The sequence below is a fragment of the Glycine max genome, chromosome 19 (genome assembly GCF_000004515.6).
Source record: "Glycine max cultivar Williams 82 chromosome 19, Glycine_max_v4.0, whole genome shotgun sequence".
Lineage (NCBI taxonomy): Eukaryota > Viridiplantae > Streptophyta > Magnoliopsida > Fabales > Fabaceae > Glycine > Glycine max.
This window is the reverse complement of record NC_038255.2, coordinates 48955615-48981910: the sequence shown is the minus strand read 5'-3', so window position 1 is coordinate 48981910 and position 26296 is coordinate 48955615. Positions and strand designations below refer to the sequence as shown.

The 26296-nt window shown below is 30.9% G+C and overlaps 2 protein-coding genes across 2 annotated transcripts; one reads left to right on the top strand and one right to left on the bottom strand.

Moving 5' to 3' along the window:
- Positions 1 to 631: 631 nt before the first annotated feature.
- Positions 632 to 6587, top strand: LOC102660085 (uncharacterized). Its single transcript, XM_026127127.2, has 5 exons — positions 632 to 706; positions 1040 to 1158; positions 1698 to 1760; positions 2878 to 3170; positions 5074 to 6587. Exons 2-4 carry the CDS (start codon positions 1051 to 1053, stop codon positions 3055 to 3057), a joined length of 351 nt encoding a protein of 116 aa, XP_025982912.1. The 5' UTR covers positions 632 to 706; positions 1040 to 1050; the 3' UTR covers positions 3058 to 3170; positions 5074 to 6587.
- Positions 6588 to 6681: 94 nt separating this feature from the next.
- On the bottom strand, positions 6682 to 14210 carry LOC100778117 (sucrose nonfermenting 4-like protein). Its single transcript, XM_003554608.5, has 13 exons — positions 13595 to 14210; positions 13347 to 13434; positions 11441 to 11608; positions 10677 to 10784; positions 10507 to 10566; positions 10264 to 10353; positions 9789 to 9923; positions 8727 to 8871; positions 8479 to 8652; positions 7690 to 7753; positions 7509 to 7578; positions 7310 to 7427; positions 6682 to 7202 (listed from the first exon to the last, which is right to left on the bottom strand). The coding sequence occupies exons 1-13, from the start codon at positions 13717 to 13719 to the stop codon at positions 7111 to 7113; spliced, it is 1437 nt and encodes a 478-aa protein (XP_003554656.1). The 5' UTR covers positions 13720 to 14210; the 3' UTR covers positions 6682 to 7110.
- Positions 14211 to 26296: the final 12086 nt, after the last annotated feature.

The following is a 26296-nucleotide window of genomic DNA, read 5'->3' as shown; positions in this document are numbered from 1 at the left end:
ATGTTAGTGAGAAGATGAAAACTGGATTAGTTCAATCCAACCAATTAATCTAACTTAGATCAAAGAGAAAAGTTCAGATTCATTTGGATCATCAATTTTTTTTTGACAAGTATTAATAATTAATATTTAATGTTAATGAAAGGATCTAAACACATGTTTTTCTTATTACTTTATCTTTTATACCTCTCCTTTCAATTTGGATCATCAATTTGATTCGAATTTTAAAATTATAAATTTGATGACAATGATTCGGGTATTAAATTTGAACATATATATTAACGCAACGTGAGGGAGGCTCAAGCAAAATCTCTTGTGGTAGTTTGATATCTGTGACTGCGAACTCCATATTACAGACATCTAAATTTTAAAATTAAAAAGGAAAAAACAGGATGACGCAAGTAAAATATTTCAAATTTATCAGAGTTTAAATTGCAATAACTAAAAATCTCGGAAAGAAACTTTTCCGAAATGATGTTCCATAAATTCAAATATAATCGTGTTGAGATCTTCAATTAGGCGCTAACCAGGACCGTCGATGTGACATACAAGACACGTGTAAACAAACAATGGCGTGATATGATGGTGCATTAGCCAAACTGGGAAAACAAAATATAAACCATTTCGCGGCAAATTTTATTTCCTTCTCTCTCTAAACTCTTCCACTTCTCTCTCCTCTTTCGCGCGAATCCAATAAAGGCTACCAGTGGTAAGCCAATTTCACTGTTCGATTTGTGATTTAGGACTTGAATTTCAGTGTAAGAAACAATTTCGATTAATCGATCTTCCGTTAATTTTCAGAATTTTGGCCCTTGGCGGGTTCTGGCTGATAATGTTGTTTTTTTTTTTCCAAGAAACTATTTCTTCGTTTTTTTTTGTTTTGTTCTTGATAAAGCAATCTTGCTTCTTCTTGATCTTTAATTCGAGAAAAAATTTACGTGTTCATGTTTCTATTATGCATTATTGATCAGCTCAGGAGCTGAGTTGTAACTGAGCTTTTGTTATTGCATGGTTTATTTTATATTTTTCGTGCTGATGGTAGCTAAAGGATTCATGGCACCAACGAAGAAACCTAGAACTACGACGAATAAGCGGTTTTCAAGTTTAAGTGAGGTCTCTCCCAAGAAAGATGAAGTCGGCTCAAGTAAAAATAAGCAACGGGTAAGTGTTTTGGTTTGGTAGTTGAAATTGGAAAGGATTATATTCTAGAATAGCTTTTAAATTAGATAAAATGATAGTTATTGGGCTTTGTTCAATGTGTAGTATTTGTGTTATTAATAGGTGTTTTTCAAAGATTTCACTTGACAAGAATTTGTCTTATATTTGTAACTTTTGCTGATTCTGGTCCATTTTCCTGCTTGTTCCAAACATTATTTTTCTCTTGGTTAAACTTTGACTTTTCGACTACTATTTGCTGTGTCCTGTGTGCAGAAGAAAAATATGTTTGATAAATTAGGACCAAAATGGATAGGCGAAGAACTAGAGCAGTTTTATGAAGCGTACAGGAAGCACTGGAAAGACTAGACGAAGGCGTGCTTCTGTTTTGCTGTTATTTTCTCCTGGCATTTTTTTTTATTATTGGAAATTTGAGGCCAGTTGTACTTGTTTTGGCTTCCTATTTGTTATCATCACCTATTCACCTTAGTCATTAGAAGTTTTGTTATCATCCTGCATTCTTATTGATTTATTTTGAATTCCAGGTGGCTGAAAATGTATCTAGCAGATCTGTTGAAATGGTGAAGGCTCTTCACAGTATCAGTCAGGTACATTAATACTACAGTAGCATAGTCTGTAGCTATATGGTATGAAACTTATCAATATGTACTGTCTTTATTTCAGAATTTCAGTCCTATTTTTGTATGTATTCATTTTTTTAACCTTGGCTGATTTGTCTGAAATTTAGATTTTCTTTTATTGAAACTGATTAATTGATGTTTGGATTATTCCTTTGGGTTCTCAAACTTTTGTTGAGACTGAAGATGATTTCTGTCCTCATAGCAGTTAGCAATAGAATATTGAAGAGCAACAAAAATGGTTCTGTTGACCAACTTGTAATGACTAATGATCATACACCCCCGTAAAGCCCCTCATTTGGACAATCAGCTTGAATTAGTTTGAATATTTAAGTCCATTTTACCTGCAGCTTTCTTTCTTCTGTATCATGAACTAACTAATTTTGTGTAGTTCTTTTGTTTTAAGTGTCATTTAAACTACAAGTTGTAATTTACAGGCATACCTATCTATGCCAAAGGAATCAGCTTCTGCTGTTGGCCTAATTGCAATGATGACAGATTACTATAATATGGTGGTATGGTCAAAGATAAAAATTTGCTGCTTTGTTATGATTGTGGTTGTCTAACAGTTTCCTTTAAATGTTTGCTCTATTGTTCTTTTCTGTTGAGATATGATTGAGATGTTTTCTTCCTGTGTAAATTCTATTTCCTATATACTTTTGATGTAATTAGGATAGATTCGATTCCTATAATCAAGGGATTCCATCGTACAGATTTGTTAACATAAATATACAAACTTAGAGTTAATATCAAGCAATTCACTACCAATTTTAGTCCCACTTCAAGTTGGTATCTGAGCCTATAGCCCATTTCTGTTGCTTCTGTTGTTTGTGGAGGGGATCTGTATTGTTTCCATAGTTTCTTTCATGTATCACCAGTCCAACATGACAGCCATCTGTGTTGGGCTGCTAGAAAGTCCTATATTGTCTACCTCAATTATTGGGGTGATGCTTATATACCTGTTGGACAACTTCTGATAATGCCAATTGGTTTAAGGTATGAAATCCAGTTGTGCATATTAGCATGATCTACTGCTGAACAGTTAAGTACAAATCGGAAAGTTCATATTTGACATTATATTTAATAGTTTCTTGCAGTTCCCTTGGCAAACCTCGCAGGTTTTCAGAACGCTTTCTTCATGGAGAAAGACAAAAACTTGAACAGTATCGTGAATCTGTTCGGAAATATTACAATGAACTGCGGACTGGTATCAGGGATGGACTTCCAACAGATTTGGCTAAACAGTTATGTGTTGGACAACGAGTAATTGCTCTTCACTCAAAAACAAGAGAGATTCATGATGGTAGTGTGCTTACAGTTGACCATGACAATTACAAAGTTCAGTTTGACCGTCCTGAATTGGGTGTTGAATTTGTCATGGTAATACGGTCTCTTATTAGCACATACTGATTTTTTAAAATATTGCGTCCCTTCTTGAAGAGGTAGTTTCAAATAAGACCAATATTTTCTTCCTCATTATATGTAAAGAAATCTTTCTATGCCACCTGATATTTTCCTGAAAAAGGTTGAAGATTATTGCTGATTTTTAACTTATTGCTTAGTATATTATATAATATAAAAGTATATATTTAATTATCATTTGTTTGACTATGGCTCAACAACAGTACCGTGAACTAGTGCCCATTGGTCCAGTTTTCAAAACATTATCAATTTCTGCTCCCAGATTGAGAGAGTGTGAAGATATTGCCAATTCAAGTCGTCAGATTCAACTAGGATTTATATGTATTTCTGATTTAGGTCCAGTTTGGATTAGTCTCTCCATACGCATTTATTGGAGAAGAAAATAATAAGAAAAAATGAAATAAGTTTCTCCTATAAGTTAAAATTAGCTTATACATGTTAAAATCCACTATTTGGATGAATGCTTATAATTTTAACTTAAGGAAAAAAATATTTAATTTTTTTTCTTATTTTCTTCTCCTAAAGTGCTTATAGAAAAACTTATTCAAACGGGAGCATAGGAATTATTGCAATAGATAGTGTTTAGGATTGTAATTCTTTCCTTATTTAGCTTCACTTTTTAATTTCTGTGATGTGTGTAGTATAGTAAGATACTATCCTGTCTTTTGGGCACTAGATTTAGCACCCAAACAAAGCCTATATATATTGTAGCTTCCGATTGCAATGGATATTAGCAAATTCCAGAACTGATCCTTCAAAACTCAATACTCTTTTTCTCCCTATTGAATTGAAAAAAAATTGGCATAATATTTGTAAAATGAGAAATTGGTTTTTATATTTACTATGCGCTTTTAATTAGTAGAAATTTGGGTGTAGGACATTGATTGCATGCCTTTGAATCCATTGGATAATATGCCTGAAATTCTGAGGCAGCAGATTAGTGCTAGTAATGTTCCTCGTATGAGTAAAAAACCACACATGAAAGGAAACTCAAGTTTTGGGGGGAACATGACATATATTTCAAGTGGACCTGTGGAAAAGGCACCCACCTCTTCAAGTACTTTAGCATTAGCTAAGCACAAAACGGTTGGATTGCTTATCAACAACTATCGATGTGCAATTATTTAGTCTCTGAATACCGTGTCCATGATGTAATGACTGTTCCTTTTTGCTCCTCTATCCATCACCCTTCCCCCCAAATAAATATTAGTATTTGGTGCTTATACTTTGGTTTTTTATGTTCCATTTTTACCTAATCTCCTGTTATTTTCTCTTACCTAGCTTGGCAGGATAGGATTACAATAGATTATTATTGTCGTGGCAAACCAATTATTATTCTTTACTTAGAATGATTGATAAATGGACAAACCTCCACATAATCCAATTGTTTCGACTGCTATAATAAGCAACAAAAGCCTTATCCCACTAGGTGTGATGAGATCAGTTACATGAATCACACAACAACATTAGACTCAGTTAAAGAGCAAATCGCCTGGGATATTATTTACTATGAGATCCTTCCTAACAATTTCCTCCAATGTCCTTGGTCTCCCTCTCCTTTTTTTTTCATAAGTCTGCTATTATTGATCAACTCTGCACAACAAGCAGTGTATGCTCAATCATGTACGGTGATAAATGACCAAATGAAGGAAGCAGGCATGCATGCCCTTTCCATGCTAGCATGCTCTAGATAAAAAGCACAAATTATTAGTTGATATTGTGCATTTATTATGGACACTATTGTACCCTCTCATTTGCATTGTTTATTTAGGTGCTTTGTTAGTCTAGTTGGATTCATCTGCCTATATATTCAGAAGTAGCTTGGTTATTGGTGATATTCTTGACTCTTTTTTTTCTCCAGGCACTGTCACAGGGGAAATTGTAATTGGAACTTAAAAATGCAGATAGTGAGATAGTGGAAAACCAAAATGATGCAGACTGCTTTAATGATTGGAGGCTTTCAAGAAGCATTACGCCATACATTATGCAGCTTTAGGAAGCCAGGGGACAAGCATGTTGCTTCTATGGATTATTATTTTGTTACTACAAAGTATAGTGTGTCATGTAACAATATAGAAAAGAAAAAAAATTAGCTTCTGTAACTAGCAACAGTTGGTTAAGTCTTTCTGTTTTTGTATTTTCTGATCACATGAATCTGGGGCAGCTATAAATAGCTAAGCCCTCATTGATGTAAGTGTAAATTTATGAATTCAGTTTCAGTTTTTCAGTTACATATATGGTTACATTTTCTCTCAGAAATCTATGATTGCAACAGTCTGTCCTGACATTGAAGCAACTTACGGTTGATTATTTCATTTTCAGGTTTCTTGTGCTCTGTTTCATTCGAGGAAACATAATACAGAGCACATGAGAAACTCTGCCACCACAGATGAATCCCAAAGCAAGTTTTGGCATTCATGGTAACCTTCCCAATACAATGGATGGTTCTCTGGTGCAAGAGTTGGGTCAGCTGTTGAAATTATTAAGGGATTTCAAACTTACAGCACATGCTATGGTGGATGCTGCATTTCAGATAAGGACGGCCCACAGATCCTTGCCACCTTTGCTTTTGGGATCATTATGAATTGTTGGAAATAGAATCACATTAATGTTCTACTTCCCAAGTAGTCTAGATTCTTTGCATAACAAGTAGAATTGGTTCAATGCATCTTAGGAAATAGTGATAGCTTAATTACTTTCTTGCAAGTTATACTGTACATTTATTATATTTGTAAACTTCACGTATATAAATCAAAGCACTCGGTTGGGTGTCTATTCATTCGAGCACATTCAAAAACACTACTGGATATATTGTACTTGGAGTAACTTGAAGGAGTAAAAAACATAATGTGGTGGCTCATTCTAGTGCTGAAACTGAGTTTTGAGCTATGACACACGGTATTTGTGAACAACTTTGGCTCTATTGTTTTAGAAGACTTGCAGATCAAAAGAGAAGGACCTATGAAGCTTTACTGCAATACTAAATCAGCAATCAGTATAGCTACATCCTGTTTAGCATGATCGAATGAAACACATTGAGGTGGTAGACATTTTATCAAGGAAAAGCTTGATTATGCTTTGATTTGTACCCCATATGTACTACCTTCACGAGGTCAACTTGCATATATTTTTATCAGCCCAGTTTAGACTTGTAGCAAGTTGGGAATGGAAAGAATTTGTTCTTCAACTCGAGGGAGAGTGTTGGAAATAAAATCACATTAATCTTCCCCTTCCCCAGTAGTCAAGATTCTTTTACTATAACAAGCAGAATAGGTTCAATCTATCTTAGGAAATAGTGATAGGTAATTACTTTCTTGTAAACTGTAGTTGACATTTTATCTTATTTGTAAGGTCTATGAAATACTTTTTAACCTCTTTAAGAATTACACCACTGGAACATATGCTTTAAGTTTTAAAATTCTATGTAACCATATAAAACCCACCAAAAAAAATTAAGAACTCTTCTCAATTGGAAACGCTCTGATGAACTTTTTAGCTGAAATATTAAGTCATAATGATCCGGAAAAAGAAGACCCTTAAAATACATCGATACAACCAACAGCATGGCGCTGCATACGGCTATATATTTCGTCTTTTTATAGTCTTTATTTTTTTTTCTTCCCACAGCTTCTCCTTGATTTCTATTAGCACTGGACACACGTATTGCTGATGTGCCGGCACACAAGGAGAAAATGATTTCGTTAAGATGTTTAACAGAGAAAAACGATCCTCAATTTACAGAATTTTCTCTCCAATTTCTATCCTAAAACAATATACGATGGCAACAGCACCAAGGAAGGCCGGGGCTCAGAAAAGCAGTGCAAATAGAACAAACGAGTCCCTTCCAATGCTACAACCACAGCTATTTCCTTCATATAAGCCGGCCAATATATCCCAACTAGCCTAACAAGAATCTGAACACATCGCTTAAAGAAATAATCCCTTCCACACGCTTGCTGCCAGCCTCCACAACCACAAGTCTCCTAACCCCTGTAAAGTGAAGGAGGAAATCGGCAAACAAGAAACTGATGTCATTTTTTACCTTTTCCTTTTCTTCCAAGAAAGTAGAACGAGCGTTTTAGTAAAGAAAACAATACCAGGATTAGCCAACCGCTCCATCACTTTGTACAACGATTCAGATCTCAAACACATGTGACATCTCTGACCATTGTAAATCCCAGAAGGAGAGGTTGCATCTTGTCCCAAAAGCAATGCCTACAATCACAAGTGCAAATATTTAGATCCAGTTTCTGCTAACAAACAAAACCAATGTGCTATTCATCACATAGTAATCACCTGGTGAATACTAATTTCATCGAGAGATATCCTAGCATAAGCTTTATCTTTAGCCAATGCAGTAATATCGCTGAAAAGAAAATAATAGGCACGTTTCATATATGCTAGAGGAAACCTTTCAAAGTATACATAGAAAAATCATCATACACATGGTACAAAAGGGGGAGAAAAGAAATACTACCTTCTTGAATAAATGTCAAGCAACGAATCATTAGCATCCACAATCGGTATTGAGCTAACTTTGGCTGCAAAGAGAAAGCATTTTTGCTAAAAAGAATGGAAATAAGGCAATTATTTGGTATACTGTGTAAAAATAAATCCTTTGTATTCATTGCTTTCAGTATAAATATTTTCTGTATAGTTGACGCAGATTCCAATACACATCTCTCTTGCAAGTATTCTAACTTTTGCAACACTACGAAAAGAAAATTCAGTTCCCATGAGAGCGGTGAAAGCTATTCACCAAATATTACCATCTTGCCAAAAAAAACAATCACAAATGTATTCATGAAATGCACTTTGATTAATTCAGTTCCCATGGGAGCGGTGAAAGCTAGTCACCAAATATTACCCTCTTGCCAAAAACAAAAAACAAAAACAATCATAAATGTATTCTAAGTGAAACATGGTGTACCACTCCATACACTGGACTGTTGAAACTATTTTATTTTTTTTTTTGACATTTTCAGATGAGTCTCAACGTTTAATATTTGTCAAACAAATTGAGTGTTCCTATTGGTTAGTGCAAAAATGAAAGGTTGCACCATGTGTGCACGAAACACCCCTTCAATTTTGTGTTCCCTTTCTTAATTGATAATAATTTTTTTAATTAAAGAAGGCCATTGAAAGAATAGCCTTGGAGTGAATTTGAAGTTGGAACCCTTCATGAAAAAATAGTAGGGGGAGAAACCATAACTCAGCAACTAAACAGAACAAACACCTTGTTAAGTTCATACAAAAGAATGATCACCTTGAACAAACATAGACAAAGCAGCACCGAGAGAAGCACTTGGCATCAACATTGCTAGTGGCCGACCATTTGGTTCCCCAACTCTAGGCATCCATGTACCCAAAGGTATTGAAGCCACTGGAAGTTGAAGAATGGGCAAAGAACTCAAGGAGTGCTTAAAATGCCTGCATATACCTGAAAATTAAATCCATACATCAGTTCCAAATTCCGAACCAATTTATCTATAGCCAATTGATTCAGTAGCTTACCTTTTAGTATTCCGGATAGGGAAGCAAGATGTAGCAGTTGAGGATATGAACCATCCTCTGAAGAAGAATGTATGATAGGGACAGTTGACACCTTGTTTTGCAAAACCTTCAAAGCCACATCTTTTAGACATTCATGGGGTCCGGCCTGAAGATGAGGGGGGAGCAAAAAGTCCAATCATAAGCATAATCAGAATGAAGTGTTGGACTAAAAAATGCATTTTCTTCAACATACAATGTTAAATCATCATCAAGCATCTGAATGCTCTTAGACAAACTGAGAAAGAATATCAAATAGAAAAAGGAGCTTTGTATTTCTTAACTCAACTGAAAACAGATTACAATGGGAGAATATATAGAGGCTGACTTTATTGGTACAGCTGTACAAAAGTGGTTAACAGAAGCTAACAGCTCTAACAAACTAACTGCTAACAGCTCTAACTGACTAACTGCTAACATTTATCATATTATACTCTAATAAATGCAAAAGAATACATAAAGATTTACATTAAACAAAATGATAAAGAGTATAGAGCAAAAGGAATAACAGATAATTGGGAGAAGCAAATCAAGCAATGGAGCAGAAGCGTGGCCTAATCCTACTCCCTCTATATATGACTATTACATACAATTTAGACACGTGACAAAAACAAACTTTCAGATCCAAACTCTACTATGATTTCTAAAATAAGATAATGTCTCGCTGCTTTTTGTTCACATATCATGTATGCATTTATATACTCTATACTTTAGGTTCAGTAAACATTGTTTCGCTCAGAAGCCCACAACAAGAACTAAATTGTATAATTTTTCTCAAAAACAAACCAAATGAAACTCATACATTAAAAAATGAAAATTGAACCAGTGGTATATACCTATATCTAAATGTCTTACAAGATATTCATATTGTCTAGGACTTAATACTCATCAATTATGTTGCAAATGCATTCCTGAATATGTCAGCTTACAACCCTGAACATATAAAAAGTTGACAATCTTACACAATATGAAAGAATAATGTAGAAAACAGAAAAAAAATGATCACAACAGCTCATGAGCACTTACATGAACAAATCGCCAAGGATATGATCCCCCATTACTATCAAGTGTTCTGAATTGTTGAAATTTTCCCTCTTTCCAGGCGGCTATAGTATGAGTCTCAAGTTGTTCTTGAGTCAAATTTGAACCATGATTCCCCAGCTGAAATCATGCTAGTTACATCATTATTGAATTCACAGAAATATGCACCAATACACCATGCATTCCATTATAAGAGTAAGCTATGAATCATATATTAGATACTGAAGAAGTAACAATGAACAATCATGATGACAGCATGAAGGCTCTTAAACCATGCAAATCTAACATTTGAAGGACCAGAAGATAACTTCCTAAAAACAAAGGTATGAAAGAGATTCTAGAATGTAAATACTTTCAATGCTAAAATGTCTCTTCAAATATTTTTCATAATCCCAAATTATCTTGTAACAGTTTAAATGATTTAGTGTAAGAATTGTACAAGTGTTTATTCGCCACAAACCTCTTTCAATATTAGAATGAAGTCCATTGCACTAAGAACTCCAACGAACTGGCTCTTGAAAAAATCCCATAGAGGAGCCATAGATACACCCTGAAAGCAGCTTGCATTACAATTCATATACAAGGTAAAACTCTAACGTGCAGATGGACATACCTTCCATGGACATGGGTGTGTGTGCCCTCATGTAAATTAAAAGGGGGGGGGGAAGGCATGATAAAAATGGAGTAAAGAGGCAGGGAAAACCTGTTCATAAAGAACATGGAATGCTTGCTTAACTGGTAAATTTATATCCAAGGCAATGACCTGCAATTATAATAAACCAATCAAGAAAAATGAGCTAAAGCAAAATAAGTTTCAACTTTCAAATTCTTATTGAATGAGGATGGAAATTGAGAAGGTACAAATATTCAAACCTTTCCTGACTCGGGAAGCAAATTATATGCAGTATGCGTGGACAGGAATACAGATATACGGTGGCGAGAGACCTCCAGATCAGACACAGGCATCCTGGGATTAGCTTCCTGGTAAAATTTCCAGGTCATGTCAAGTAGCTTTTTTATGTTGCATATAGTCTAAGACTACAGGGAATCCAGGATTATAGAATGCAATCTGACACCATTTGAAATGAGATTATATACAAGAAAAACTAAGATATCTAATTTTTCAAAGCAAAAAGAAGACTAGAAGATTCAAATTCAATATGATCAAATCCTTCAGGGAAAAAGGCAAACATAGTTGGTCTTGCAAGCAGGTCAAATAATCCGGCAAGAATCACATTTGCCTCTTCTGGTGATTTTATTTTGCTAACTACTGTATGACAAAAAAGGCAATGAAGTCACTTTAAAATAAACAGACCATCATTATTTCTTCTAAATAGCTGATAACTTTCACCTTACAGTAAACTCTGACTTCAGTAATTTATTAAACTGGGATTTTACAGTCACATGTATAGAGGACTACAAATGCATGCATGTTTTTTTGCATGAAATGAACCCCACATTGAAGACAACAATAATGGCTGTCCATCCATTACAGTAAACTCTGCTATTCCTGTTGTATTGGAAAGAGCAGTTCATCCACACAGGAGGAGTCAAGCTCCTGTGTCATTAGAATACTATCCAAACACTAAAATGTAGCAGCCAAAGGGGAAAAAAGTGAGAAGGGAAAAGAAACTTACCATATTGTCAACCTCCATGTGTGATCGACCAGGTGTTTCAGTATTTAAAATGGAAGGTAAGATATCTGGTTCTCTCACTATATAAATAGTATTCACTACTCCACAGCTCCCATTTACAAATGGCTGCTGATCATCGTGCCGCCACTCACCATCTACATTAAATTTGTACTGCACATGATTGGAAACAATATTATCCCTGTCAGTATGAATCAGTAACCTTCACCATATTGTGTTTAGCAGTATTTTAATATTTCCTAAATCAGATCAGATATTATATCAACAAGGTGGATTATATTAAACATACTAGCACTATAAGTGAATGTGAAAGGAAAGAAAGTAAAATACTACTTAGATAAATGGAATATTAAATTAATATCTGCATATTAACATATGTCATAATGGAACATTTAAAAATACTTGTTCCATCAAAAAACAAAATATGAACCCAACCTACCGCCCAAATTTCTTCAATCTAGTTATCAAAATTTTTATATCTCCCACAATAAGAAAATTAATTCCCAAGAAAAGATGGAAAACAACCAGACAGATGACAAATAATTTCTATATCACTAAAAGTATCACATTGCATGTTTATTCATGAGTTTGAATCATGATAAAAATTAAAATAACACTCTCCCTCTTTTTTCCATTCTTTTTATATAAGGAATGTTCTATACCTGTACCCAAATCCCACCCTACCTCCATTCAAGTGGTAACTAATACAAGAAAATTAGGGACCATTTGGTTTGAGAAAACATTGTCTGTTTTTACTTTTAATTACAACAATGCCACATTGTTTTCACTTTATTTCCTATTTTCAAAATCTTGTACAAGAAACAATAAAAACTTTTTATTGTTTTCTGTTTTCCCTGCTTCCAATATAAATTTTTGAAAACAGGAAAAAAAAGTGAAAACAATGAGACATTTTTGTATTTAAAAGTGAAAACAAAAAATGATTTCTCAAACCAAACAGCCGCTTAATAATCTTTTTTCTCATGTCATTACATAAATTAGAGGAGGAGAAACAGAGTTTCAGAAAAATCAATGACAGAAATTGCTTCTTCAAAATATACAAGGCTTGATTATACATGTACTCAGTTGTTCTGATGTATAAATTAAAACAGGAAGAAAAACCATACAGGATTTCAATTCTACAAATAGGAAAAAGCTGCAAGTCAAAATGAGATATTCTAAAATTGATAGGGTGGCAGCTCCTGCAAATATAACATGCTTCAAATTCATGTGTTAAAGTTCTTGATAGAGGATAGTCTGATTGGCAATCTAGGTTATAATAAGCTTAAAGCATTACATGGTACGCTCAAATAGATCATTAGTCTAATCTACCACCTAGTTGACCATCCTGCTTCTGAGAAAGCAAGCTCGCATGACTTCCTCCATAGTCAAAATGATGGAAATTACCCAAATGTTTTGTCACTTCAAATCCAACCATCAATTTTACTTGTCCACTCTTTCCAACAACTCCAGCAGGGGCCATGCCAACTCTCATGCCTTCCATGAAGGCCATGCCAACTTTTACCCATAAATTACTGATACCAACTCCTAATGAAAGTTGAAAATCATCATGAAGTTCCTATCCTTTTCCGCAAAATCTAAATTAAAAATCACAACCACACAAGTTGATGTTTAAAGTAATTAATTCATAATTAATTTACAAGTTCACTCCTCTTTTTTGGTTTTCATTTTTTTCTGGCAACACTGATAAACCCAATATGACAAGCTCATCCCCTTACACTGATCTTTCAAAGAGAAGCACACGCTCTCGAACCTAATAAACCATCCGGCACATACATATGTACATACATACAAGTAAACAATGTAAAAGTGTCAATTATACTATGGATAATATCCTCATGTTTGCCAACCAAATTCAGAGAGGCGAAACAACCTGATGAAACCCCGGCATTAAGTTGCAAACAACTTGAAACACAGCAGGGCATCCCTCCATCGGAGACATAGCTATATGGTTCGACCATCTGTGTACATAATACAAGTCAACATTAGTAAATTAACTCCCATTCCTAACATCTCAAAAAAAAAAAAATGAGAAACCACAGAAAACAATTACATCTATGACGTTAAATAACAAATCATATCAGAAACTAGTGTTGTGACAATAGGTAATAAGATAGATACCTCGTGAAAGAACCAGTTAGAAACACCGTTGTTCCCCCATAAGGCCAAACAAAGCGCCGTGGAATCAAAATGGGTCCTGAAACTCCACTCCCCTCACAAGCCCCATCCACAACAGAAGCAAACATTTCCCCAACAAAATTCAACACCTAAAATTCAGAGCAACTCTTAAACTTCGAACAACAGAGCCACGAATCTGAACAACCAACGACGGGAATCCTCGGAACAGAGGACCCCCTCTCCTCAACAATCGAACATGCAGTGCACCTTTGCAATCAACACCGCACTCCTAATTGCAATACCAAAATTACGAGCAATGTCAATCGAAACCTCTTGATCGACAATTCACCGCCTGAAAATCAACGAATTCCAAAGCACCATTGAGTTTAGAAAGGTAAGTACAATTTGGGTGTAATTCGTCACAGAAAATGCGCGGAATGAGCAGAAGGTGATTTAGGTCAAAAGGAGAGAGATGATGTATGTGATGTGATGCAGAGAGGGAGCGAAAGAGAATGAGAATGGAGGGGAGAAGAGGGAAGCACTAATTAAATAAATAAATGATTAAAAAATAAAAATGGCAGGCAGAGAATAAAGGGAGAAGAGAAACAGAGGGAAACAAAGGGCAAAAAATACAGTGTGCAGTAATAATTATGTGAGTGACAAATCAGAACAACACATCTAATAAAAGCTATACATGCAATATGACAAAAATTAATTAGTGCAACTCTAAAATGATGTTTATTTATTTGAGCCCACTCTAATTTCACACTTTTCTTAAAAAAATTGTTTTATCGCTTGAATTAACTGACTATGATCATTTATTTACAAATATATGTAATAATATTTTGTTTACTTACAAAAAACATAATATAGTTTTAGACCACTACAACTATATAATATAGTCTGTAACTATAAACTAATATAAATTAACTAAACTTCTCACTAATGTAAAGGAATCTAAGTGGTTTTAGTATATGAAAATAAATTAAGAATTTAATTGGAGTATATGAAAAGTAGAAGAAAGGATACGTTATTACTTAATAAGGAATTGTTATATATGATTAGATTATTAGTTTTTTTAATAATTATTTTTAAAATATATTTATAGTAGTTTTTAATTAGTTGATAACATAAAAATGTGTACATCGACAATATACCAAAACTAAATTTATAAATAAATATGTTTTATTGTTTTTAATAATACTGTTTCAATTGAAAAATAAAGATTATGTACTTAAAGTTTTCTTCTAATTTAAATAAAATTTTAATATAAATATTTTTATAATATTAACTAATTAAAAATATCCTAAATATGATTTTTAAATTATTTATTATATAAAAAATAATTTTTAATTAGAAACCATTTATGGTGGTAAAAAAAAACCATGCTATCATTTAATTAATTGGTTGATGGCACAAAAAGAGAAGTTGTTGTAAGAATTAACACTGAGAGATATTATGTGTAATTAGAAAAAAACTTCATGGCGTTATTGTAATTTGTTCTAGGAGTTAAAATGTTCCTAATACTTTAATTATTTTATTTTTGCTTATAAAAAAGAAAATTAGAAATAGAGCAATAGTTTGCATCATCAAAGAGTATAAAATATAGGCCTCGAAGAAGGTTGTCCTAACAACAATTCAACAAAGCTGGGTTTGGTGAAGTTTAATATAGAGATTATTTTTTAATAAAATTTTACACTAAACGATGGACACTCTAATAATTGTATATGCTTGATTTACAAGGTTTAGTGATAGAATTTAATTTTCACATATTGTTAATATAAATATTTTTATCAACTAATTAAAAATTATTCTAAATATATGTAACTTTTAAAACAATTAAAAAAAATACAACTTTACGCTATCAACATATTTTTATTAAAATTTTAGTTATATTTAAGTTGTTATATAAGCTCGAAGATAATAATTTAAAAACCCAAACTTGTAAAATTCATGGATCATGGCTCATATGATTTAATTGATAAAGGTAATTAAACTTGATAGTATTAACGAACACGACTAATATATTTGTAAATTAACATCACTTTCATGTTATTTCACACCTTGTATAATCTAATATATATTGGATTGTACGTATAGTTTAAGCTGAGAAACGAAATAAAATAGTTAGTTCGCATTTGGATTCACCTCATTATTGATATTTTTTATTGCTTCTCACATGCTTAATTAAGATTATTTTTGGATTTGAACATGTCAATATTAGTTTATTACTATCACAAATTTATAATTTAACAAAAAAAATACCATGAATATATAGCACGTATTAAAAACTTAGGGTAAAAAACTAGTTTAAACCTTTAAAGAAAGTTTTAGTGAAACTAACACACTCGTGATCATTTCCTTATATGCATTTTCATGAGAAATCCTCCTACTGTGTTATTACTCGGGGGTTTCCAATTGTTTTGCAACTATTTGTATACCTCACAATTCAAAACATTTGTCCACGTCAAGAAACAATGTGGGTGCTGGTGGTATGTTCATAAAGCAAGCCATATATCTCATCATAGCTAGGGGGGGCATTGATTTTACTGCCAACCAAACAGACCCAAAGAATCTCTTGTTTTGTTTTTCCATTGTTGCCAACGAAAAAGCGATACAAACTAAATGACATAATGGGATCTTATCGTGGGGCCTCAAACATGAGTAGCTTAATTAAGGACTTTAATTTTATTTTTCTTTCTTGAGTGGTAAGCGAGAATGGATCTCCACAGGAGTGTTAAAAAAAATTAAGTTTTGATTGAATTGTAATCAAATCTAAATTGGATTGATTTTTTTTTTCAAATTAGTTTTACAAAAATAAGTATATTATTTTATAAAACCAATTCTATTTGTTTCTATAAAAACAGTTTGATTAACCGAATTAATTTTTATTTAAATATTTTTTATTTGAAAAAAATAATTTAAAGATTAATTTAAACATCAGTTTAAAATTGATTCGATTCTTACAATTAATTTAAAATTAATTATAAACTAATTCAGAATAGAATTAATTTTTAAAAATCAGTTTGATTTTAAATTAATTTAATTATTTAGATATAAAATGGGTTAAAATAATTCCGAACAAGTTTGATTTTGGAGTAGCCTAGGCAGGGTGATGTGATTTGAATTGAAATTGAGGGTGATAAAGTCCTGGTTGAGTGGAACTATGGGATCAAGGCCCATTGGCGAGCTGCGGCAATGGCCTACACCCAAACGTGATTCTCGGATAGCATCCACCATTGCAATTTATTGTTCGTTGGGTCATAGGTCATAACGGATGAGTAATGACAATTTTGGGAATAGAGCTAGAAATTAGTTAAGTTGAGTAAAATGAATTCATAAGTTTACTCGAGTTTGATTTAAATCTTCTTAATTAATTTGAATTCACCTTAATTTAAACTCAAATAATTTTGTCGTTAGCTTGATTCATTTCAAAATTTTGATTATATTACATATTTCATTTTACAAAAATAATGATAATAACTTATAATATAAACACTTGTATACATGTTTGACAGAACTAATGATAACAACTTATAATATGTTCATAAACTATTTTCAGCTTGCTACAATTATACTTTTTTATAAACATTAAATATTTAACTGTAAAATGATTTTGAATATAAAAAACATGCGTTTATTTTTTGGTCAAAAAAATATTTTGTTCACATAAACATTATTATATTTTTTTTTATCAATAATTGATAATATAAATTACATGTACCTATGTTTGTATTTTAAATTTAAGGTTATTTTATTGATAATAATTTAATGGGTTAATTATGTTCTCGATCTTTAAACTTTTTGCAAAATGCACTTTTAATCCCTATACTTCCTAAACAATTTTTTTAGCAACATCAACGAGAGACATGATAGTTACATAATTTATCGCATCATTAATAAGTCTGATTTCACAGACACATGTAAAATTATTTGATATTTTTAATAAGCCCTAGCAACATGCAATACAAGGTATTTTCATAAGCCTTTTTTGTGTCAATACTTATAAACCAAGCATGTTAAATTGTATTTGCTAAATGCAATGCTATGCAAGGTATCAAATAAAATTTATGAATTATGTAAAAATTCACAGTTGAAAAAGATGAAAAAAAAGAGTCTATATATATGAAGGATAAGACATATAATAACAATAAATTGTCAAATGATAAAACTATAGACATTCTATCATTTGCTGTGAAGCTTATCATGTAAAACTCATTCATATACCACAGTGTAAATATACTATTTCTTTGTAAGTAACAAAATCATCTGCTAAATCACTTTGGTTGTCAATTCTCGCATCAAGTAATGTAATCAAGCAAAAGACTCAATACATCTCATATAATCAACTCATTTTTTCCTTTGACATGTATAATATTTGTCTTTGACTCTTTATTGCCGTGGAGAAGAAATTTAGTAATAGAACTATAATTAAAGTTTATCTCTTTTTATGAGAATACATTGTACAACTAATAAAATCATATGTGGAAATATAAAATCTAGACATTTATTTTGATTCATTCAAATTGATTATATATTATTTATTATTTATTTATATTAATTAATCAGTTTACAAAATACTAATCTATTATTTTTTAAAGAATATTCAATAAAAAAATAAATGAAAATATTCTAGGATATACATTCTGCACACAATATTTGTTTAAAATAATATACCATAAATTGATTTAATCAATACCATTTGGTATTTTATACACAATATTTTTATATTATATTTAAAGTCTGTATTATTCACCAAAATCTATGCTATTTTATAGCTCCAAGTAAAAACTTATCATTTTAATTAACTCTGTAATTGATTACAAAATCTGATTATATATAGGATATTATTTTTATATTATATTTAGATCGTACATATTTTTATATTTTAAAATATAGATGACGGATTGCATTAATATTATTGTAGTAAAAGTACTTTATTTTTATTTAATTCTCAGTAACTGAAAAGTAATTCACAATTGTTATTCTAGAGTTTTAAAAAAAGTGTATAATATAAGCATTTATCAATATCGTAACCACGTAAATTTTTTAAATGTATCAATTACATTATATAACAAATTTGTCATTTCAATGTAAGATTGAACCAATTAAGAGATTAAATTCATTATAAAATTAACAAAATTGGACATTAAGTTTCTCAAATTTAATGATGAATTATTTTTTTTTATTAATTTATTTTCTAAATCAATTAACTAACTTCATGACAAATTAAGTTCTATCAAATTTACAATAAATTTAATCTTCAATTTTAAAGTGAAAAGACAATTTGTTTTTGTTGAATGAATGAATAGACAAATTAAATATAAAATTGACAAACTAAATTATATAAAATAAACTTTTAACAAATAACTTTGTGTCTAGAAAAATATTTTCTTACTTATAAAAATTTGTACGTTATATAATTTTTTTTATTTAAGAGTTTAATTCTATGTACGTTAGACAGTATTTTTCTTTGGATAATCTTAAAATTGTTAGAACTCAAAAAATTATCATGAATATTTCTTATATGTGACCCAAGTGAATCATTCCTATTTAACAAGTGCATCTCCCAATAGTTTCCACTTTTTTCAAGGGATGATGTGTATGATGTCCCTCACATGCAAAGAGTGGGTGATACTAATGGTATCGTAGTCACATGAAAAGAATCTAACATCTCGTTGACGGCTCACAACCCACAACTTCTTTAAGCCTTGTGAGAGAATAAGTCAAATATTACGAGTAAATTATTTATGAACTTCATCCTTCAACAAGTGTGGATCAACCTATATTAGGTGTTAGGTTAGCTTGATGGAAGTTTTCTTGCTTAGTTAATCATGTGAAATTTGATACTCTAATGATTTATAACTTCTCAAATGTCAAATTTAAAATACATATATAATTATTGGTCATAATTAATCGGTTCATTTATCATCTTTGACAATTCACGTAAATATTTAAATTAAATTCTATTCTTAAATTTATCGTAGCTCAATTTTAAGAAATTCAGAATCGATAAAACGATTCACTTTATCATATATGATACTTCACATTTATATATTTAAATTAAATTCTATATTTAAATTTATTGCATATTAATTTTAAGAAAGAAGCCAATTAATAATTTTTATACAATCTTAAACTTATGTATGTAGTTAAGTATATCAATTTCAGAGAAATATTTACATTGTTAATTTTTTTTACCAACAATGTATCAATCAATTAATTAATAAGTTTAATTATCACGTATTAACAATGAAAAATGTTTGCTTTAGCCTTTTGGGATCCTCGTTTAACCCAAATTCATGTCCAAAGCAACTAAAAGTTGCTTCACAGGTTCACATCCTATAGCACTGGACATGTTAAAAAACACATAAATTGTATAAATAAACTTATTATATCTGATTGGATAACGGTATTATTTTACACTGCTATAAATATACAACCTATTTTCTCTTAATTAGTTAATTAATAACATAAGAAGTTTATGTCGACCACGGTTAAAAATACAAAAATCTAACACTAGTAAACCCTCGTTCAAGTTTTGAACTACTGTTATACGTCAAAACACAAACAAGGACTTGCTTCTAAACCACGTCGTCAACTCAACTCGGGGGTGTGATTAACTCGGGCGCGTCACGTTGGTGAACGAGAACTCGGTTGTGTTTTAAAAGTGAGGAGTGAGGACCAAACAGTAGTAGTTCATTTCATGCCGTTCACTTGAGCCATTAAGCACCACACCAGGTTCTCTCTCTCTCTCCACGTTAACTTCTTTTTCGCTTTCTTCACTTTCATAACACACATATATGAAAATCAACTCTAAATATTATCACCATCCATTTTTATTATTATTTGTTTTAATTTATGTGTTTGCTTACTTGATGATGCTATTGCTTCCCTTTCAAGCCTTAGCATTTGACATTTCCACCATTTACTCTAACTCAAAGGTTAAGAAATATTCATCTTCCCTTGTCATCAACCTTTAGCATGTCCAATGCGTGTATCCGTGTTGTTTCTTCTGCTTTGGATTATACAGTTTATGTGTGTGTGATGTGTAATGACATAGGATATGGAGAAAGGTACCTATGAATATTTCTGGGTCGTTGGTATTTCGATTAATTGTTAGCAGTACGTGGTTGTAATGTGAGTGTGCTCAATCTTTGTGTCAGTGAATGTACTTGTTATGTTCTGGTTTCAGTGATTTTTTCTTTTTCTTCTTTTGCTCTTCCTGCAGGATTGTACGTGTGAAACAGTTTGTTATGTGTTTATCTGCAAGCACTTTGACTGTGAACTTGCATACAAGTGGATTTGGGGTTGGTTATTACCTTTTTCTCAAGTAATCAAAATTCTTCGCCTTTACATCGTTTTCTTCACTGGGATTTTATTTTATTCTCTCCCCTCCTTAGGTTGCACGTATAGCGGTTGTTACCGGTGATTGTTTTGAGGTTGTGTTAGCTATTGAGGAATGCTTTGCTTGAGAAGGAGTTTACAAATTTTGCTTTTCTGGCATATAGAAAAATTTATAGGGTTTTATACGAGTGATTTAGGTATCTATTTGGAGGATTCTGATGCTTTATCATATTGGCAATTGGTGTAGCTTCAGCTGTGTTTCAATTTTCTTAGGTACAAAAATAGATTTTTTTATTTGTTGTAATCCTTTTTTAGTTAATGGCCAATGAAGAATTCCTTACCCATTGATTCTGTTACTTGTACTCTAATCCTGAGTCTGTGAACAATGGATTCTTTTAAGAATTTGATAGTGGTGAAAATAATTGAAAGTAAAAATAGTTAGCGACCTAACATTTTGTTACATAACTATTAGCTAATACAAGATTTGTTCTTTATCGGAGCTGAATGACACTGTGTGATTCGCTGAATGACACTGTGTGATTCAAGTATTCGACTTCACCTAATGAGATAAGACTTTTTGTTGTTGTATAGCTATTATCAGATATGTGAAGGGTTGAAAAGTTCGGAAATTAAGTATCAATTCCTTATGGATAGTTAATGGTTAGGAATCTTAGTTCCTTCAATATGTGTGATGCTTTGCAAAATAAATGGCCAGGTAAATGAATGGATGTTGAATAACTCTGTACATTACTTTTATACCTAGTTGAAAGTCACGTTTGAATTGTGCTCCTTCACAATGTTATCTAATCTACAGGTCCTTTATAAAGTTTCTTAAGATTTGAGTTTATAATTGCTTCTTACTTGGTTTATTATACTATGTTTCTTGGCAGATGGAATCAATTCAGCAGAACTTTAACGATAATTTCATGGATCATGCAACTAATAGTCCTCCAAGTTCCTCTTATATAAGCGGGTTAGTCGGAGCGCGCTCCACAGATGAATCCTCGAGTTGGTCTTGAATACCAGATGGAAGTTCCTTCATAATAAAACAGTTGATGATCCTGTTAGTTGTCAGAAGAGTGGAAGTTTAACTCTTTCTTCAGCTGAAAAAAGTGTAGAAGAGAATGACGAAGAAAGCATTCTCAATGAAGTCTGTCAATTGATGCACGAGTGTTTCTGATGATAGCGTTGAGAAATCTGAATCACAGTCATCAGTCACCTTCAGCATACCCCAAGTTCCATTGAAGTCTGAAAATGGTGAAATGATGGCAACGGTGGAGGAAGATGGGCAGTGCCTAAAGGCAGTGGTTGAGGAGCCACCGAGAACCTCTTGTGATGTTGTATCTATGGAACATCAGCCTAATATAAATTCCAGGAGGCAGAGCACAAGAAACCGACCGTTGTCACTTAGAGCGTTGGAATCTCTTGAAACCTTCATCCAAACAAACTGATTCTTGTAATGGTAGTGGTAACAATTCTGGTAGTGCCTATAACAATTCTGGTAGTGGTAACAACAAATCTCTTGAAACCTTCATCCAAACAAACTCATTCTTGTAATAGTGCATGCACAATTTTATTTTCAAAGAATGAAGGAATATTCTTCATGCACCATTAAAATTTATTCTACATCCAACATAATAAGGAAAATTTCAAAAGCACCCTTCAGTTAAAAATGAAATACACTCAACCCTTCCACACACCATTCACGTGACACAGTTCCTCCTTTGCTTCACTATTGTGTTGCGACACAACTCCTCACTTCCTTCCCTACTGCGTCACGAGCCTGCTCCCTCCCTTCCGTTCAGTTTCACCATTCATCTCGCCTCCTCATCGTGAGTATTTGTCTACTCTTTTTTAATTTTATATATTTTTTATTTAAAAAATATTATATAAATTTTGTTAATTTTTAATTATTTTATAAATAACTATTTTAATACTTTTATATATTTTAAATAGTTATTTATAAAATATTTTAATAACAAAAATTCCCAATTTTTATAATCTATGGTTTTTTAAAATTTATTTAAACAAAAATAGGTAATATTGTATAAGAAAATGTTTTTTATTAATACATTTGTATAAATATTATTATATTAATACTATTAAATATTTATATAAATAGTGATTTGAAGTATAATAAATATATAAATCAATTCTTTCATTCATTTATAAATATATAAAAGTATTAAAATAGATATTTATAAAATATTTAAATAATCATTTATTAATAATTAAAAATAAAAATGTACTTTATTTTGTAGGTACTATCTAAGAGAAATAATATCAAATTATATGCATTGGTTAATTTTATTATATCTTGATGATTTCAAAATATATCACGTACAACATTTTTATCCTTCAATCTATACCAACAAATATACTGATCGCGTTCAAGAAACTTCATTAGTTGTTGCATTTCATTATTAGTGTCTCTTACAAAATGGTATGCATATTTTGTATTGTATATTTGTTTCATTGTTGTATACTTGTTGGCATTATGCTCCTTCAAGATGAAAAGAATATTCTTTGGTTTGATTATTGACTTTGTCATATCATATCACCAATAATATTCTTCTCGTCCTCGGTCAATCGACCAACATATGGATGTTCAACGAATGACTTAGTCAATGCATGATTATGACTTTCACATGTTAACTTCACCATCTATCATTCATCTCCTAACACTGATTTCGCTCGCACCTTAAAGGAACACACATATTTTTTAATGTCATTCACTATTCGTACTAAATCTTTCTTATATACTCTATATTTTCCACTCCTCACAACCAATTAAAACATATGAGGTATTTCCTCTTTGGCCAGTATATCCACCCATCTTTGTTCATCTTAACAAAACATTAAAAAAAATTCAATGACAAACTACACCTAAAAATATCATACATAATTCTAATTATTTACAAATAAATCTATTTATCTTAAAAACTTTCATGTTAAAATTTATTTTAAAATCTTCTACACTAGATAAGTATGTCAATATATCAATAAATATGTTTTTAAATATATACTAACACACAATTTTATTATTTTTTATTGCATATAGTAATATATTACTTTGATATTAATAAGCATATATATAAAAATTTGCATCTAATTTTTCATATTTTATACACTTGCATAAACTACTTAATGTAATAATATTTACACAAATATATGAAAAAACATAACTAAATTTATAAAAAACATTCAAACTAAAATCATTTAAATTTTAAATAATTTTTAGGTTATACGGATTGTCAATTCTTATGATTCTTCTTATGGATTACAAATCCATATGTTTATTACATATTTACACATATCAAAGTTACAGACAAAAAAACTAGCCTACTATGTTGTTACACCACAACACCCACCATGACGCAACTATGAATTGCCAACGAATCACCGTAATAATGCATCTCGACCAAACCAGCCACAACACGGAAGGAGGAACTCGTCCAAAACAAAACAAAATTATTAATGAATGGTGTATGAAGAAAATAAAAAACGAACAAAGTAAGAAGAAGTTAATAGGGATAACTTTAAAATTTTTAAAAAATATTAGTTGTAAAAGAAATATGTATGATGTAGGAAGAAAATCCCCAAAACGAATATTATAACATGTATTCATATCTTATCTAACCTAATATAATGAAGGTAATCTAATATTTAGATTATGAGAGGAGGAATTATTTTTTTTCTAACTCTTCATTTACATCATTTATTTTTTAAAAATATAATAATTATAATGAATCATTAATCTTAACCATTAAATTTTTAAAAAATAAATGATCAGAATAAAAAATAACTCTGGAAAAGTTTATATTAATTCATCCTCATAAATTATATGTACAAATTATATTACGTATATGAACAAGATAGCAATTTTTTCTTTCGAAAATTATGCTGCCAACCGAAAATTGCTAGGTTTGGCCAATGGGCCACCTTCCTTTGTTTTGCCATTCATTAAGAGAGAGAAGAAAAAAAAAATAAAAAGGAAAGAGGAGTCTGTGAAGTAATATGACTGGTATAGTAGTGTCTCAATATCTCACTTTTTAAACATGAAAAAAAAAAACAATGAAAAAACTTTTAATCATAAAAAAATTTCTTTTTTTTAACACTAATTTTACACTTAATTATAAAATGCTAAGTCAACCTTGCGGGGGATTTTAGTAGAGGAAATTTTTTCTCACACCGGAGAATCATAATGTCTGAGGATCATATTTCTTTGGAATGAAGAAAATTTATTTAGTTAGTGATTGAGAATTTTTAAATAAGTTTCCTAGGATAAAAAATTATGTGTTATTTTTTTATTAATAATTTTAATTATTTACCCCACAATTATTTTGAAAATATTTTTTAGTCAATTTCTCACAATATTTTTTCCATAGGACGATGAGAATTTTACTTTCTCAAGTTTAATAAAAATATCATGTCATTTTTTATTATATTATATAATGTGATAAATAATTAAAATAATTGGTAAAATTATAAGTAACTCTTTAATTCTTAAAATATTTATTTAAAGATTTTTAACGATCAAACAAATTTATTTTCCTAAGTAAAATAATTTATCTCTTATCAAATGTTCGTTCATTGAGTTTTTCAAATTAGGATCCTTAAAAAGAAAAAAATTCCCTTATCAGTGCTCCCTGAATTTGGCCAATCTTTTGGTTCAGGATTCTATTTCCATCCATCTTTTTTTCTTTGAAATCTCTTCCACTTTTTTGTATTTTTCCATAAAAAAATATTTTTGGGTTGTAGTTTCAAGGAATTTATATACTTATATCTCATAAATTAATGCTTTTGGAAATTGATTTCAAAAATACATTTAACTTTTGAAAGATAATACTTCTAGTTTTTTTTTATAAGAAATAAGTTTTAACGTATTTTATACTGAAATTTATTTTCTTATAAAAAGGACTGGATGAAATAGTTAATAATTTTTTAATTCTAGAAATTAATTTTCGGAACGTATTTATTACATTCCGGAAATTAGTTTATAAAATTTTAACTATTGTTATACATTCTGAATATTGTTGTTATTGTTATACATTATTATGAAAACTAGTTTTTGGAATGTTTGCAACCTGTGGATTTTTTTTAACATTGTCAGACATTTACTCCTATATAAAATAGATTATATTATACAACTTATACTAACACTCGCTTCGCCGTCACAATTAGATATTTTCAGTAGGAAAATACTATTTCGTATGAATTGCTTTCTTGTTAAATATGCAGGAAACTTGATTTTCGTTAAAACCCTATTTCACAATTTTTTTAGTTTTTAAATTGGCATAAAAGGAAAAAGAAATATACTAATAATACATAGTCATTAAACTTAAAAGAAAATGTATT